Raw genomic sequence first — 15,509 nt, forward strand, 5'->3', positions numbered from 1 at the left:
CGTCAATAGTCTCTCTACACCTTAAATTCCACAGAGTATTCGAACTCCCGCTGCTACTTAGATTGCGCGATTCTCTCAAGCTGTCCCAGGTCCTCGTCGCTGACACAACCTCACAATCATTGTCACTATACCCACTTATTATTGCGGAAAGCGGCGTGGGGCAAAAGCCTTTGTACCAGTACCAGTAGTGTGAGCAAGGCTTTGCCCTCAGTGTTGGCATTAGATGCCGGTTAGCAGACGAGCCGGAAGAGCACATTAATGAGCGCATGAATGCATCTCAGGGCACGTAGATGGCAAAGGCCAGATTCTGATGGCTTCGATAATAAGACCAAAGTCATGACTCTGTCAATCACGGCTCGGTGGGATTTTCTTTATTCGCATACTGACATGACATCGTCACCCCTATAGGTAGAGAGGATGTTGCAGTGTCGTCATTGATTGTTAGCATGTGCCCGTAGTCGGCTGGCCGGCTGACTGGCTGTAATATCTTGGATCTGTTGAGTTCCTTATTGCTGACTATGAATGCAGCGCTTGTGCCATGAGAGATTATCTTAGCATCGTCATCACTCGTGCCGATGTGATCAAAACGTCAAAGGTGCGGCGTTGTTTCGGCGAGAACCAATTTGCTTGGACCGCGCGATACTATTAGAACAAGGCAAACAGAGCTACTTACTTACAGGGTTTGAACGGGTGCAGTTTGACGTTCCAGCGATCCTTGCTCCCCACAAAGCGCTCGAAAAATGGTGTACTTTAGGCGTCAGAGCCCCAGAAGGGGTCATAACACAACGAACGGCCACTGTGTGTGGGCGGCTGTGCTTGCTGGGCGCTACCAAAGCGAGGACCGCCAGCCCAGCCGGATGTCGCTTCTTCTACCCATTAGCACGCTTCCCTCTCCCTATGGCGCACGACCATCGTGCCTCCCAACTTTCAACTTAGCCCTTTGTCCCCATCGCCAGATTTCCTCCTTCTGCTTCCTGCACAATCACCTTGCGTGCATTGCCACCACCCTCTCATGCCTACATAGTGCTCTTTTCGCCTGCATAGCGCTCCGTCCGGCTCCTCCACCCCCCTCCGGTTCTCATTGGCACACCCCAGCCTTGTCGTTTGCGACTCCAAACCGCCACCATGGCCGCGCCGAAGCCAAGGGACCCCTTGGATGCACTACAAACTCTTCTCAACGACGTCGTACGTATACATACTGGATTCTGTGATGCAACTTTCAAGCAGTCTCTCGGCCGGACCTGACGTGTCTTCTAGCTTGTGCAAACCGGCAAAGCTTTGCGCGCATCCAGAAGGGATAGCCAAGGCAATCTTGCGCTGCCTCAAGGCATGTCACAATCAAAACTGCCTCTCACGATCGACGCCTTCCACAAGGCTCTTGATGACATAGAAGGTGATATTGTATGTTCAACGATACCTGGCCCCCGCCATCGTTTCGCTGTACGGCGAAACTAACTGCCCTCACCTAGATGAAAGCCAAGTCTGTCATCCTGCGCGATCTCAATCAGCTCCAGGCCGATCAGTCCACGGGCCAGCAACAATTGCATCCCGCTCTTCCTATCGAATCGCAAACGAAGGAGCCCATTTCTATTGACGTCGAATCCTCGCCTCCGCCTTCGACCTTAGCCCATACTAAACCCGTTCTCGCGCCTTTTCCAGTCATGGACGCCGGCAACATGACAAATGGCAACATTGCAGTCAAGACGGAGGATAACACGCTCTTTACTAACAACGTTACGAAGCGTAATGTCGTCAAAATAGAACCTGCCACTGCGCCAGAGGCGCCCATGATGACCGACTCCAACTTTACCGATATGCAATTCTCACTCGCGCCTAGTAATGGCGTGGATGTCAAAACTACGACTGCCGCTAGCTCTTCAGATATTTCATCCTTTGCACCCAACGACACCATGCTATCGCTGGACAATCTGCTGCCTGCCAATGGCCAGCCGGCCAATACCAGCAACAGCAACGTTGAGGCTGCGGCCACTGCGACGACCGAAGCGACCAAGACAGAACCTGTCAAGGACAACGGCAACATGAACGAGTCCAACTTTGACGAATTTTTCGCCAATGATGCTAGTCAGGCTGATGGCATGGACTTTGATTTCAGCCTTGGCGGCAGTGGAGGCGGAAGCGGCGGCGGCGGCGGCGGCGGCATGGGCGAGGATACATTTGATGATCTAATGAATGACCGCGACGGCACATTTGAGCTGATGAGCAATGAGGATTTCGATGCTGCTTTCTTTGGCCTCGAGAATAAGGACGGCACCTCCTGATATATTGCGTTCACTTTTTTCTGCGTGGCGTTGGAACAGTTTTTCTTCTTTTATTTTCTGGAACTTGCATTGGAAACTAGGTGCTCAGGAGTCTTTCTACGTCCTATCTTTTTTCTTTCTCTTTTTTTTTTGCGATGAAAGCTGGAGTTTCTACGGTGTGGCCTTCTTAACGTCTGGAAAGCTGAATGTTGGAATTGTGTGCCTCGGTCTTCAGGCGGCCGTGGTGTAGTCGGCGTCGATTGCATGGTTGAATGCTGGTGAAGTATCCGCTTGTTGTATGAGCGGCATAACTTGAATGTACTATCTTGTCCCATTTCTGCGATGTATACTGAATCTCAGTACGTCACATGTTCTACCCGACTCCGACTTTGGCCTTGTGAACACTCCCCAAGCATGGTTCGTAAATTGCCGTTAATATCTGTCAAGGTCATCTGCATTGTCTTATAATCTCGCGCTGATCACTCAAGGAGATTGTGTCAACTCGGGCATCTTGCCGAGCATACCCTCGAATCTGGCGTTTCTCCAGTCTTTCCAGTCATGGTCGATGGCACCCCACGTCTCCTCGGCATCGACCTTGCCATCGCGGACATAATACGTGCCCTGGATAGCCCAGAGGGACCAGTCGGCGTCGTTGCCCTCCATATACTCGCGCAGGCACGATAGGTAGCTGCTATCCTTGTCGTTCAGGCCGTCCTTGTCGCCGCCCGTCATGCCAACACCAAACTCGGAGAGGAAGAGGGGCCCGGTGTTGTCCTTGTTCTGCTCGAGGACAAAGCCAAACAGCAGGCCGTAATTGACCTTGCGGATACTGCAGGAGCCGAGGTCGGGTGTCGTGATGGTGAAGCTGTACGCGTGCGCTTCCCAGACGTTCTTGCCGGGCCAGGCTGAGGTGTCGAGCTTGCGGTCACGGAGGGGCGTCAGGTCGGTGCCGCCGTTGAGACCGCCGATGATGACCAGCACGTCCGGGTTGGCGCCGTGCACGACCTTGGCGGCCGCGGGCATGTTGTCCCTCCAGACACCAGTGGCGGAGGGGAACTGGGTGACGTGAGCGCGGAGCTCGTTGCGCAGCGACATGCCGACAATACCAGGCTTGCCGTGGGCCCAGGTGGCCATGGCCCGGAGTCCATCGAGCCACTTGTGGTGGTCGAAGAAGCGTGAGTTGGCATCGAGGTAGCCCGGGGCATCGGACCACCAGCCGTTGCCGTCGTCAAGGTTACAGCACCACGACGCCTTGGAGACGTGGTTGTCTAGAATGGTCATGACGCCATGATCCCAGAGCGCCGCCTGTACGGCGTCAAAGGCCTCGATAACGGTAGCGTTGGCGAGCAAAGGGTTCTTATCGACAATGGCGTGGTGCAGGGCCATCAGTCCTGCCTCGTCTGCGCCGGTGGCGGCAGCGGCGGCGCGAAATGACTGCTCGACGGGAAGACTCGGGTTAAGTGCCATGTCGATGGAGTAGGTCAGGCGCACGCAGTTGAAGCCATTAGAGGCGATCCAGCTGGCAATGTAATCGACGGGCTGCTTGTGCAGGCCCTCGGGTACATTGGCCTCGAGATGGCCGGCCCAATTGATGCACCGGAGCTTGACACGCTGGTCATCGCTGCCCAAAATCCAGCGGCTTGACGAGTGCAGAGGCACCTTGGGCTTATCGGCGGCGAGCGACGGCATCGCGAGGCCAGCAAGGGCCAGCGTGGTGACCAGCTTCATGGCGAGAGACGAAGCTTGCTCTAGGTCGAGGATACGAGGCGCAGAAAGCAACTCGGCTTAGCGGGTGAAAATACCGTTACGGTGGCTCGTCTTTAGATATGATGCTTGATCCATCACTGGCGATGAGGCTGGGTCTCTTATAAGTAGCGACCGTGTGCTTCTCCATAGTCCAACCACTCGCACTCCTGTTCGATAAGTTACAGATGCAACGATGCAGGAGCAGCAGGGTTGCGGCAACTTGCGCCACCTGTCAGCTGCCTGAGGGTCCGTCCATGTGCTAGTGAGGTTGCAGCCATGTGAGCAGGACTCGAGTCTGGTGCACGGCGAGATCGATACACACACGGTCGGGAGAGGTGGTGTCGTACCTGACATTTGCGGGACGCAAGTGACTGGTTTCGCAATCAGTGATAATAAATCTACTGATTTCCCGAGGTGTGACCAACTTGACTGCATTGTATAGATAGACGCAGCATCACAGGGAGGTTGTCCAGAGTATAACCCCCTACGAGTTGCAGGCTAGCAGGTCATCGTAGTACAAAGGAGGAGACCTTGCTCTTGACTGGCTTTACAAAGGCCCCCGGGAAACGAGGACGTCCCTGTTGTGGGGCAGGACGCTCGAGCTGTTGCAGAAGCCTATTGCCTGTTATGGGTTTTGAGCCGATGAAGGATTGTCAATCGGTGGAGAGGTGGCGGGAGTGGCTCGGCACTTTTCGCTCGGCATCGTTTAAATTCCCCATTCGATTCATCCTTCATTCACTCGATGCGGGAAGGAATATAAGCTTCAGTGGGGGGCGAGCCTGGTGGCTGAAGAGTAGGCCAAGTCGGCTAAGCAAAAAAAGGGCCGACAAGGAGACTGCAATACCTCGGTTTGGCGCTCAGGACAGCCAACACTGGAGAGCATTCAATATGCTGAGACCAACCCTGTCAATCGGCTAATTTGGCTAAACCATGCGCCATGGTATTTTATCGAGGCGTCAGTGCTCTCCTGGCTGCAGCTCCATGATTTCAATTCTTGATGCCCGGATATCATACTACAAAAGCCCCTGGACTAGCCACGGGATGGATAGTAGCCACTACCTGGTCAGCCATGTGGACTGGGTCACACCCGTCTCCAACCAGACTACAGAATACGGAGTGCTGGCAACACATCAGCGAAGAGCCCGGTACTCTTGAAGACCCGGATTTCGACAGGCTTTGATTTTTAGATGAATACAGACATTTCTAAAACTTTGTTGAGTGGGCTTGCTATACGCGCTGTATTGCTCACGCCAAAAGTAGTTATTTTAGATCACATGCTGCACCACACTGGATTGTGTATGGAAAAGAGGATACGTTCAACACCTGTTAAACCGAGAATATATGATGCCCACCCTAGGTATCACAATTGTACAGTAGTCGAGACAATCATAAAATGACCAGTTAGTCCGAAGGCATATATTGAAAGATCTCCAAAGGGAGCTAGAGAAAAAAAAGAGCCTGACATGCACGACTCTTGGTACACCATATAAAGAGAGAGAGGTAAAACCAGCGAGTACCCAGGGAGAAAAATGACAATGATACAGATTCCATCTGTTTTGGTTACCTCTTCGCCATTCGCCAGGACAAGGAAGGAACATAGAGGGGCCATGAACTATCTAAAAATGTATATTATATATATCAGGGACCAGCCGGAAAAGTGACCGTCGCAACGAAACAAAGGCAAAAGCTCAGGGCGGCGAAAGAAAGAAGGATAAAAAAAAAGTCGCTACCCGCTCGAAGTCGTTAAAATCGTCAAAGTTGTGATGGCAAAATGGGTTAACAGAACAGATACGTATAAAAACGAACTCTATGCCGTCGAGGAGGAAAAGAGAAAATGGATAGCTTGGCATGGTGGCCGAGCAAGCCGTGTCTCCGAGTAAATAATTAGGAATACGAGGCCGCAAGCCTTGACTCGAGCGCCTTTCGTTTTGAGATCAGGCTCTTGAGAGCACCGATAAATTGTACGAGGGACTCTTCGTCCCGGGCGCAAAATTTGAAGCTCTTCTCCTCAGTAATGATTTGCAGGCAATTCTCTTTGCTCTTGTTAATAGGGTCAATATCGACGACGTCGACTATGACGGAGAGCTGCACGATCCACTGTGCAAGATATTCAGACTCGTCCTTGTACAGAATCAAATTGCGCCGGCGCAGGACTCCCCAAACATCCTTCCACTGCTTCACGCCGCCTTTGCTCTTGAGCTGCCACAGCCAGCCCTGCCAGACGACACGGTCAAGCTCTTGTTCCTGGTTGGCGACGCTGACCTGACTTGCGGAGCGCTGGCCGGTCGGACGGTAGGGCAAGCCAGTGCTGGGTGGTATCGAACCGACCTCAATCTGCCCTGGGAACAGCTGGCTCTCCATAGAGCCTCCACGGATGCGCTGAAAGTCGGTGTCGGACATGTCTGAGTGGGAAGCGATCTCGCCGCCCGAGGAGTCGACGATAGAGCTGTCGCGGTTGCCCAGGAACCCGGGTGCGGGAGGACCAAATGCTTCAGGCGAACTCGAGAGAAATCGCTCCGGTATGATGTTTATTTGCTCGTCAATGTTGGTGAGTCCTTTGGGTGGTATGGCGCAGGGCGCGGTCGGGGAGACGGTTCGGGCGAGGGGGCTGGCGAGAAACATTTCCTCCTCTTCCTCCTCAAGGCGTGCGTCCTTCCGTATCAGGTCTACCCACTCGCGTGCGTCCTGTAGTGAGCGAGCCTGTAAGTGAAAGTTCTTCGAGGGCGAGAAGAGGCCAAAAACGTTTTGGCGCTTCTGTTTGGGGTCCTTCAGAAGAGTGACTGCGTTAAGGTCGGCAAGGTGTATTTGATAGCGTAGCTTTGTTTCCTTTTCGTTCTTATACATGGACAAGTAGTCAGGGCGCAGGACGAGATAGACCGGCTTCCATTGCTACAGAGAGAGTTAGAATGTTTTGGAAGAGTATTGGGGCAGCGAAGGGGCAAGCAGCGTGCGTACCTTTGTTTTGGTGCGCTTCTCCACATAGCCGCATTTAATAACACGATCGAACTCGAAGCAGCCGTTGCTACTGACGAGCGAGGTGTCGAGATTTAACCGGCTATTTTGTCGCGGTCGCGGAGTTGTCACGTCCGGGCCGATCGAGAGCTGTTGTGGCACGGCCAAGGCCGCAACTTCTGTCATTGTGCCTCAGAGGGATATGAGAAACGGCGTGCGAAAGATACGATGGAGCGCGTTGCAGTTTGGTGTTGAAGGCCAGGCTGGTTAATGAACAAAGGTCGGGGGTGGCAGAGGAAAGCAGACCAGTGCGTTGGCTTTTGCAGGGTCGTATCATGAGAGTAGAAAATGTGTAAAGGACAAAACAAGAGCGGAAAAGCCGAATCGCTGACGACGCAGAGGTCTCTTTCGAAAGAAGGGGAAATGCAGTGTCAGGGGCACGATCGTCGACGTATATCGATAGGATCTGCGAGCGCCATATGCCTCGGTGGCGGCGTGGGCGGCTGCTGGTGCGAACTCTCGGGGGGGAGGCCAGGTGCTTGATGTCGACCACCTAGGTAGGCGTGGACGTGCTCTGGTGGCTTGAAATACTTCTCCAGGTGATGTGACTGGTGATAGGCTGCCAGGGATGAATTGAGCAGGAAGAGCAATTGGTATTTGTGTTCGTCGAGAGTAGGGAGAGGAGGGATGCAGAGAAATCAATGGGCGTCTCTTGCTCGGCACAGGAAGAAAGAACTGGCTGGAAAAAAGCTGAATGCGGCGATTTTCCTTTTTGATCTTAGTGATTGACTTCTGTTGCTTCTTCTCTGTTTTCTTTTCTTCTCGTCTTCTCCTCTGGCTGTCAGTCCAATTCGTTTGCTTAAACCGTAGGTAGTAACAGATGATCTAGCCTAGGTACCTTAGCTCAGGAGAAGGGCCATTACTCAGTACAGAATGGCACCCGTGGGAGATTGCGTGGGGTGTGTTTGATGCAAGATTGTGCTGAAAAGCATCGCACTCTGTGGCAGAACTAATAATAAACCCTAGCAAGTTCGAGCAAGGCAGGGTCTTGGGCCTGAACTCTGAGCGATGGGGCTGCTCATGCACGATGTGTTTGCGATGGGCCAGTAGGGGTTTCTTTATGGCCGTGGCGCAGGGTGGTTATCGAGGGAGAGACGGTCTTGGTGCGCGCGCAAATGTGAATGCAGTGGTTCTCAACCCGTGCCTGGGCCGTGACGGGTGGCCTGATGGGCTCGGAATGGTCTGTTTCAGTGATGGTATCGCGTTGTCTGCAGGTTGCGAGGAATGGTTGGCAGAGGCTGGCCGAGAGCGAGTGGTTTGGTGGTCGTGGTTGGTGGGTTTCAAGGCCCTTATAGAGGAGTTCCAGTTGGCGCGCCGTACGCGCCTACCTGGTATACCTAGGTAGGTACCTACCCAAGTACAGACAGTGTCTTCGTAGAGGTATCTCTCAGCAGCAATTCAGGGCAATTGTATGGTGAAATCGCATGCGGCTACCTGAGACCCACTAGAGAGGTACCTGCAGGAGCAAAGAGGAACAGGGAGGGGACATGGGGGCACGGAAGCCCGCCACAGCCACTAACTTTGCGCCAAAAACTGGCCACATGCACTGTAATACTCCACTGAAATTCCTCCATGGCGCGCCCAAAAGCCTTCCTCTCCGAGGCTGACAACTTGCTGATCGGGCCAGAGCCAGGCTGCCAACCAAATGCACAGGGTTCAACATTTGACGTCATGCTGACAGACAGAGTTTGCTAGATTTGAGTGCTGATGAAGCCGCTGAAATGTAGAACAGAAAATAGTAGAGTGCAGTGGTAATTAGCGTTGCAGCCATGACGGTTCACCATGGTTACTACCTTATCTACCCTACCTAGGTAGGTACTTACCTAGAACCACGCCATGGCAACTCGGGCTGCGCCTTTTGTCCGCTTTCAATACTTACGTCTCGTCCTCGTGCTCGCCCCTGCCTCTGAACCCAGATCTCTTGAGTTTTGCCTGTCTCTACGCCGTCCTGTGTTTTAGGCTACTACTCATAGGAACCTATCAAAAGAACAAGCCGGCCGGGCGGCCGAGGTGCCGTGCCTCGCCTACATACACTCCAATGCCGCAAATGTCACGTACCTCATCTTAGTCAGTCACTCACACGACTGTGAAACCAGCCTAACACCGTTGTAGCCAGGCTGTGTAGACGGGAATTACAAAAATATCCTCATTCTCTCAGTCAATAATACGATACTGCGGGAATGGAAAAAATCGTAATCTCCGGCCGCATCAGCTACGGTACCCTCGGGTGTCGACGCGCAAGCACCATCGGGGCGCGCCGACCAGTGTATCGGGCATATGGTTATTTACAGGGAGTGCGGAAGGCGCGGTGAATGACGAAAAAGTATGGCAGACAACTTGGCCACACTTTAAATAGTAAAGGATTCCAAATGATGCTTGCAAAAAATTGATGGTAACTATATTTGTCGTGACTATCTGCAGATACATAGTACGTATCTACCAACGACTTATTAATTTGTACAGTTCAGCATTGCCCGATCTGGACAACCCGCATGGAGGGGCAAAGTGGGCTATTTTTTTCCCACCAACTCTTGAAGCCTCATTGAAAACTCATTACGACTGCTACAAGCAACTCGTACTGAACAGAAATGCGAGTGCTTTGACACTAAATACAAATTTACACCCCAAATGACTGCTGCTCACACGTCACAACCCTGCAAGCGATGCAAAGCTGAAAATGCTCCATACAAGCTGCGAAATCTTGCCACATGCCGGTATGCGCCTCCATTTGGTCATCATTCACCATCACAAATGTACACATATTTCCAACCAGAACCCCACGCTAATCGATTGCGTACAGCGACTGCTACATCGAACATGTAGTCGGTAAGGCCCGGAAGAGCATAGGCACCATGCACAAGGAGATCCGCACGTCTGCGGAGCTGGCGCCGCGGCGATATCTTGCCGGCCTCTCATTTGGCGTCTCCTCGACCTGCTTGACGCAGATGCTCGACGACAGCGCCCGGCACCACGCCGCCAAGCAGTCGTCGAGCGCCTTCGAGCCACTCATTGTCCATGTCGACACGAACCTGGCCGTCATGCCTGCGGAGAGCCACGACACGCCCGCGCAGCGTTTGCTGGCCAAGTACCGCCAGCGGTACCCGCATGTCTCGTTTGACTGCGTGCATCTTAGCAGGGCCATGGCGCTCAGGACGGTGGACTGGTCGACGCTGCTACCCGCGGGTCAAGCACCAGATAGCGTTGATGGAGACGGCACAAGCGACACCGAGAAGTTGCGCCGCCTGTTCGACGCCCTCCCTTCCGTCACATCCCGCGCCGACATCCTGCGACAGCTCGTCCGCCACGTCTTGATAGACACGGCCCGCGCGCGAGACTACTCCGTTGTGCTCCTCGGCCACAGCACATCGGCTCTCGCGGCACTGACCCTCGCCGAGGTAGCCAATGGGCGCGGCTTCTCCGTACCGGGCCAGGTTGGCGACGGTGTCCAGACGCTATGTGAGTACGACGCTGATGGCAACGAGACGGCACGCGTTGCCTTTCCCGTATACTACCCGCTGCGTGAGGTTCTCAAGAACGAGCTCGTTGGGTACATGGACCTGGTGCCGATTCTCGCGGAGATGAAGCAGCTGGGCGAGATGGACAGCATCGCGGGCAGCAGCTCCGTCGTCTCGCACAGAGACCTCAGCATCGAGGAAGTGATGCAGCGGTACTTTGACGGTGTCGAAGGCCCGTACTCCGGTATCGTGGCCAACGTGGTCCGCACCACGGGTAAGCTGGATCGCGTGGCAGGCAGCGCCTTTTGCCGGCTTTGCGGCATGACGCTCGACGAGTCCGGCGACGACCGCTGGGCGGGCGACCTGGGTCAGGACTCTGGCGACTCGGCAGCTGAGAATCATAAGGGCAAGCTGTGCTATGGCTGTCGAAGATCTGTCAGTGGCTAAGCACTCGATAATGCGGTAGGTACTAAAAGGGGCAATTTCAGGAGACCACGGCGAATAAGCATCTGATAAGCAAGTTCGAACAATGTCAACCAAGTTGACCAAATTGACATCTAGTATTGGAAAATTCAACCCTCTTCTTCTTTTAAACTCCAGGAATGCTCAACGTACTCTAAAATGCCCACCCACGCATTCCCGTCTAAAACATTGTCCCATAATCTATCTGCAAGTAGAAAAAAAAACCCTCCATCTAGTGGAAGAAACAGTATATATGTATAGAGAAACAGCTGGGTGCAGTGCACTATCCAAGACGAAATATTAGAAAGACGCTCTCAAAGATTATAAGCGGTTCGTATCCTTTTCCAGCATGGGCAGGATGCGACCCTCAACTTTGCGCATCAGCTTGTTGGTCTGCTCGGCCAGAGACAGCGTGAGAATCGTATGCGGCAGGATACGGGCCAGGTGAGGCAAGAATCCTTTGTAAATGGCGAAGACACCCTCGGTGCGAATCGTCTTGCCCAAGCAGTCGAGGACACCCTTGTAAAGGTTGCCATTCTGGTTATACAGGCGCGACATGATGGTATCTATGTATGAATTAGCTTCTTCTTTCCCAACTACGGCCAGAGAAATTCTCATAAGCATACCAGGGGGGTGCATGAAGCAGCACACAACGAATCCACTGACAGCACTACTCGCGAGATGCAGCGCAGGGCCCTCCTCCATGCCGGCATGGCGCATCAGCCGTCTCTTAGCGAAAAAGTAAGTGGGCAGCTGGACGGAGCTGCCGAAACCTGTGCGAATCATAGCCGCGCCGACACCTCTGTATAAGCCACGGATGCCCTCGCCTCGGTAGATTTGCGACAGGCCGTCGAGTGCGTTCTTGTACGTGTGCTGGGTGCCGACGGGCAGGAACGGCGAGTAGCTCTGGAGACGAGTCTTGACGAGGAAGAAGGGTGAGCCGGCCGCGGCGCCGATGACACCGGAGGCGGCACCGCAAAACATGTTGATGCCGAGGTTCTGGGCGGCGCCATCCTTCAGAAACAGCGTGGCTAGCCCTTGGCGCATCGGGTCGTAGAACCCCAGGCGGCAGCCGTTGAGCAGGATCTGGTAGACGTAGGCGCAGCCGATTCCCCGGTAGATGCCACGGACACCCTCATTCTTGACAATGACACCTACACCGTGTAGCGGCCCGCGGTAGTGATGTGGCTGGTGTCCTTTGGTCTGCAGTTCGCCTTGCAGCTGCATCCGAATTTTGACAGTCTCAAACGGATGTGTGGCGGTCACGGCGCCGCACGCCGCTATGCCACCGGCGATAAAGGCGCTAAATGACGTTCTGGTCAGTTTTTTTTATCGCTTCCGCGGCTCAGGCCTCGTGGCTGTTTTGTATCGACGTGGGAAAGGCGGTGCGGTCGGTCCCGCGAACGGCGGGTTGACTTACCCGGCTGTGGTGGACATGGCCACGGAATCGGATAAGTCAGTGAATTCAAAGGCGAATTGCAGCCACTGATACGTCCGGCGGTGCGTTGGTTGTATTACGCACGTAGGCTCCTATACTGCTGAGGCTGCGATGTCCAGTTAGCCCGTGATGCTATCAATCTAGCCGGTCGGCTTTCCACGGCTTCCCCTTCCGTCTTGGTACCAGTGCCGGAGCTCGAGACGGTAGTCGCGGCATTATACTGTTCAGCATCTGCATGGAGGGAGACACATACACTCTGGTGGCCGCTGATTTGCGACAAGCTGTCGTCGTCTCGGCAATAACTAAGGTGTAACAAGCAACTTTAAAGCTGTCGCGCTTTGGGTTTCTGAGGGCGATCGACTTCTGGGGCACACTCGTGGCTAGCCCTGGCAGGTTGTGCCGACGTCGGCCGCAGTGGATTACAGGTTGGCCCTATGGGCAACTACCCGATGCAACCACTGCAACAAGGTTCGTCCGGTTGCGCTGTTATTGGGAGGAAAATACACCAGGAGGTCCCCACAGTGTCCGGCCAGAGTCTGTCGGGTAGAAGAGGCTTGAGTTAAACGGATAAGCCGCGCCGTACAGCCGTCGGATTCGACTAAATTGACCAAGCGTTTGACCAAGCAGTCGAGTAGATGTCAGATCAATCTTGATATGGGTTTCAGTGAAGGTTGGCACACAAGTATGCCCGACACAACTGCACGCAGTGTTCCTACCGAAAAAGCTGTCCATGGCCACAATAACGAACTTCGATCCGTGTCAAGCGAGTTTGCGGCATGTGGGCATCGGATACATATCTGGCTGCGCTCTCGATCGAATAATTACGATCTTTGAATGTTCGTGGCTGAATACTCGCGTCCTCTTGATAGCCGCTGAGGTGAATTAAAGTGAAGCGCTCAGTCCCCTGCGGTAGATCTATAAAATCATGTAGCCCATCGCGCAGTGTCAGTGTCATAATAGCGAACTAAGCCGGCAAAACATCAAGAGAAGGTTGAAGTATTCTGACGACCCCCCCGAGAAAGAGCCGCACAACAAAGAACTCGCAACATGTCACGAAACCAAAAATGTACCGTGAGATATAGGGTAGCCACACATGTAAGTAGTCGTGCCGACGCGTTAACAGTGCTGTGCTCCACCTCGCTCGCGGTATCCTACTCTATCCGTACTAGAGCTCCAAATCAGTAATTTTGATTTCCATGTCGCTGTTCAGCCGTCCTAGGTGAGGCGAGCACATCTGTGATCAACCACTTCCCGAGATCAAGTCTCCCCACACAGACATCATGTCGTCCACACCCATGGATATTGACCGACCGGAACGTGATGGAACGTCACTCAACATTTCCCGGTCGACAGCGCCGGTTTCCAACCTCACCGACGTCATGTATTCGTTTCGTCCGACCAAGGTACGTGATCAATCGGGATCTACACCGCAGATAGACACTACAATGTCGCGCTGTGGCTTACGAATTGAGCGCGGCTGTAGCTTCTCCGCCGCGAAGATGCCAAAGACCCCCGCCAACCGCCCCAAGTACTTTCGATAGACTATAACGACGACGGCGAGCTGCTCATGACGTCAGCCAGCGACGAGACGCTACAAATATATAATGTCAGAGAAGGGAGACACGAAAAGAGTCTTGTGAGCAAGAAGTATGGTGTGAAGCTGGCAAAATTCACACATACTAGCTCCAGCATCATCTACGCCAGCACCAAGCAGAATAGTACGATGCTGCCACTACCTAGTTGACCTCTTGAACATGCCCTGACCGTTCAAATCAGATGCCATTCGATATCTCGCCACACACGACAACTCCTTTATCCGCTACTTCGAAGGTCATGATGGCCCCGTCACTTCACTTGCCGTACACCCCGGTAGCGACAACTTCATATCATGCTCACAGGACAACACCGTGCGCCTGTGGGACACACAGACCAAGAACTGGCAGGGCCAGCTCCTCCTGCGCTCCCCTTACTTGGCTGCCTATGACCCGTCGGGCACAGTCTTCGCCGTGGGTTGCCCGAGCTCCGGCTCCATTCTGCTCTACGACGTGCGCCACTATGACAAAGCTCCATTTACCACGGTGGACGTGGTCGAGAAGTGCCACGCTATCGATCCCAATCACGTCGTCCGCGGCTGGACCAAGCTCGAGTTCTCCAATGACGGCAAGTCACTCCTGCTGGGAACGCGCGGCATGGGCCACTTTTTGTTCGACGCCTTTGAGGGCACGCTCAAGGCGTACCTGCGCCGCCCGGGCGGCGGAACCCGTAGGCTGGCTGTGGGCGAGGGTGGTATGAGTGGTGCCAACAGCGGCGGCGAGTACGAAAGCAGCGGTGACTGCTGCTTCGCGCCGGATGGCCGCTTCGTGATCAGCGGCTCCCGGCAGGATGTAATAGTGTGGGACACGCTCAAGCCATCATCCCCTGACAAGAACTTGGAGCCGACGTCGACGCTTCCAGACAAACGTGAGGCGGCCGTGGTTGCATTTAACCCGCGGTTCAATTTCTTTGCGACTGCGGACACGGATCTATTGTTTTGGCTACCGGACCCTCATGCCTGATGAGGACAAAAAGGAGTCAAGAAAAGCAAAGAAACAAAAAAAAAACATCATTACGCAGCTGCGAATGGTTAAATGGCGTCATGATCTACTTCCATCTTCGTGTTATTCATCTTTCTTTTTGACGGCGGGAAAAAAATCGGTATTAAATACCCTAGGATCCTTCAAGGAATATTGATTGCTTTGACTACGGTGTCAATATCAACAAATTCGCAAATAGCCAAAAAAGTGATGCGTTGAATAGACATCATGTCAGTGCACTACACAATCATGATAGATAAACCATTTCTTGTCCAAAACGCCATTATATACAATGCTCCATATGTTTTCTTGCCCTTGGGAATTTCCTGGGAACTAAAACGCGAGTCATCGAACATGCCCAATGCAGAAACACTGAATACTCAGAACAAATTCCCCACAACAAACAGTCCAGGCTCTAGCAGAAACGCCACAAAACAAGTTACCGCTGTTCAATATAATTCATATCCAAAAAAAAGTGTGGTGATCCGAACTGAAACAAGAACAAATAAGACGAGATATTAGAAGGGGATGGAAAAAAAGAAAAAAAAAACGGGAAGATGAACTT

The 15,509-nt window shown here is 53.3% G+C and overlaps 6 protein-coding genes across 6 annotated transcripts; 3 read left to right on the top strand and 3 right to left on the bottom strand.

Annotated features, from left to right (window-relative positions):
• Nucleotides 1–1,125: 1,125 nt before the first annotated feature.
• On the top strand, nucleotides 1,126–2,279 carry V2A60_001207 (uncharacterized protein; the record flags this gene model as incomplete). Its single annotated transcript, XM_083252569.1, has 3 exons — nucleotides 1,126–1,185; nucleotides 1,258–1,401; nucleotides 1,470–2,279. The coding sequence occupies 3 exons, from the start codon at nucleotides 1,126–1,128 to the stop codon at nucleotides 2,277–2,279; spliced, it is 1,014 nt and encodes a 337-aa protein (XP_083108695.1).
• Nucleotides 2,280–2,741: 462 nt separating this feature from the next.
• V2A60_001208 (uncharacterized protein) lies at nucleotides 2,742–3,986 on the bottom strand (the record flags this gene model as incomplete). The annotated part of the gene is made up of 1 exon (XM_083252570.1): nucleotides 2,742–3,986. One exon carries the CDS (start codon nucleotides 3,984–3,986, stop codon nucleotides 2,742–2,744), a length of 1,245 nt encoding a protein of 414 aa, XP_083108696.1.
• Nucleotides 3,987–5,888: 1,902 nt separating this feature from the next.
• On the bottom strand, nucleotides 5,889–7,142 carry V2A60_001209 (PH domain-containing protein; the record flags this gene model as incomplete). The annotated part of the gene is made up of 2 exons (XM_083252571.1): nucleotides 5,889–6,893; nucleotides 6,960–7,142. The coding sequence occupies 2 exons, from the start codon at nucleotides 7,140–7,142 to the stop codon at nucleotides 5,889–5,891; spliced, it is 1,188 nt and encodes a 395-aa protein (XP_083108697.1).
• Nucleotides 7,143–9,868: 2,726 nt separating this feature from the next.
• On the top strand, nucleotides 9,869–10,918 carry V2A60_001210 (uncharacterized protein; the record flags this gene model as incomplete). The annotated part of the gene is made up of 1 exon (XM_083252572.1): nucleotides 9,869–10,918. One exon carries the CDS (start codon nucleotides 9,869–9,871, stop codon nucleotides 10,916–10,918), a length of 1,050 nt encoding a protein of 349 aa, XP_083108698.1.
• A 336-nt stretch (nucleotides 10,919–11,254) lies between these two features.
• On the bottom strand, nucleotides 11,255–12,370 carry V2A60_001211 (mitochondrial carrier domain-containing protein; the record flags this gene model as incomplete). Its single annotated transcript, XM_083252573.1, has 3 exons — nucleotides 11,255–11,499; nucleotides 11,560–12,236; nucleotides 12,354–12,370. 3 exons carry the CDS (start codon nucleotides 12,368–12,370, stop codon nucleotides 11,255–11,257), a joined length of 939 nt encoding a protein of 312 aa, XP_083108699.1.
• Nucleotides 12,371–13,651: 1,281 nt separating this feature from the next.
• On the top strand, nucleotides 13,652–14,926 carry V2A60_001212 (WD-repeat containing protein SWD2; the record flags this gene model as incomplete). Its single annotated transcript, XM_083252574.1, has 3 exons — nucleotides 13,652–13,774; nucleotides 13,855–14,089; nucleotides 14,148–14,926. The coding sequence occupies 3 exons, from the start codon at nucleotides 13,652–13,654 to the stop codon at nucleotides 14,924–14,926; spliced, it is 1,137 nt and encodes a 378-aa protein (XP_083108700.1).
• Between the last annotated feature and the right edge of the window lie 583 nt (nucleotides 14,927–15,509).

Source organism: Cordyceps javanica, chromosome 1 (assembly GCF_051103115.1).
Source record: "Cordyceps javanica chromosome 1, complete sequence".
Classification (NCBI taxonomy): Eukaryota; Fungi; Ascomycota; class Sordariomycetes; order Hypocreales; family Cordycipitaceae; genus Cordyceps; species Cordyceps javanica.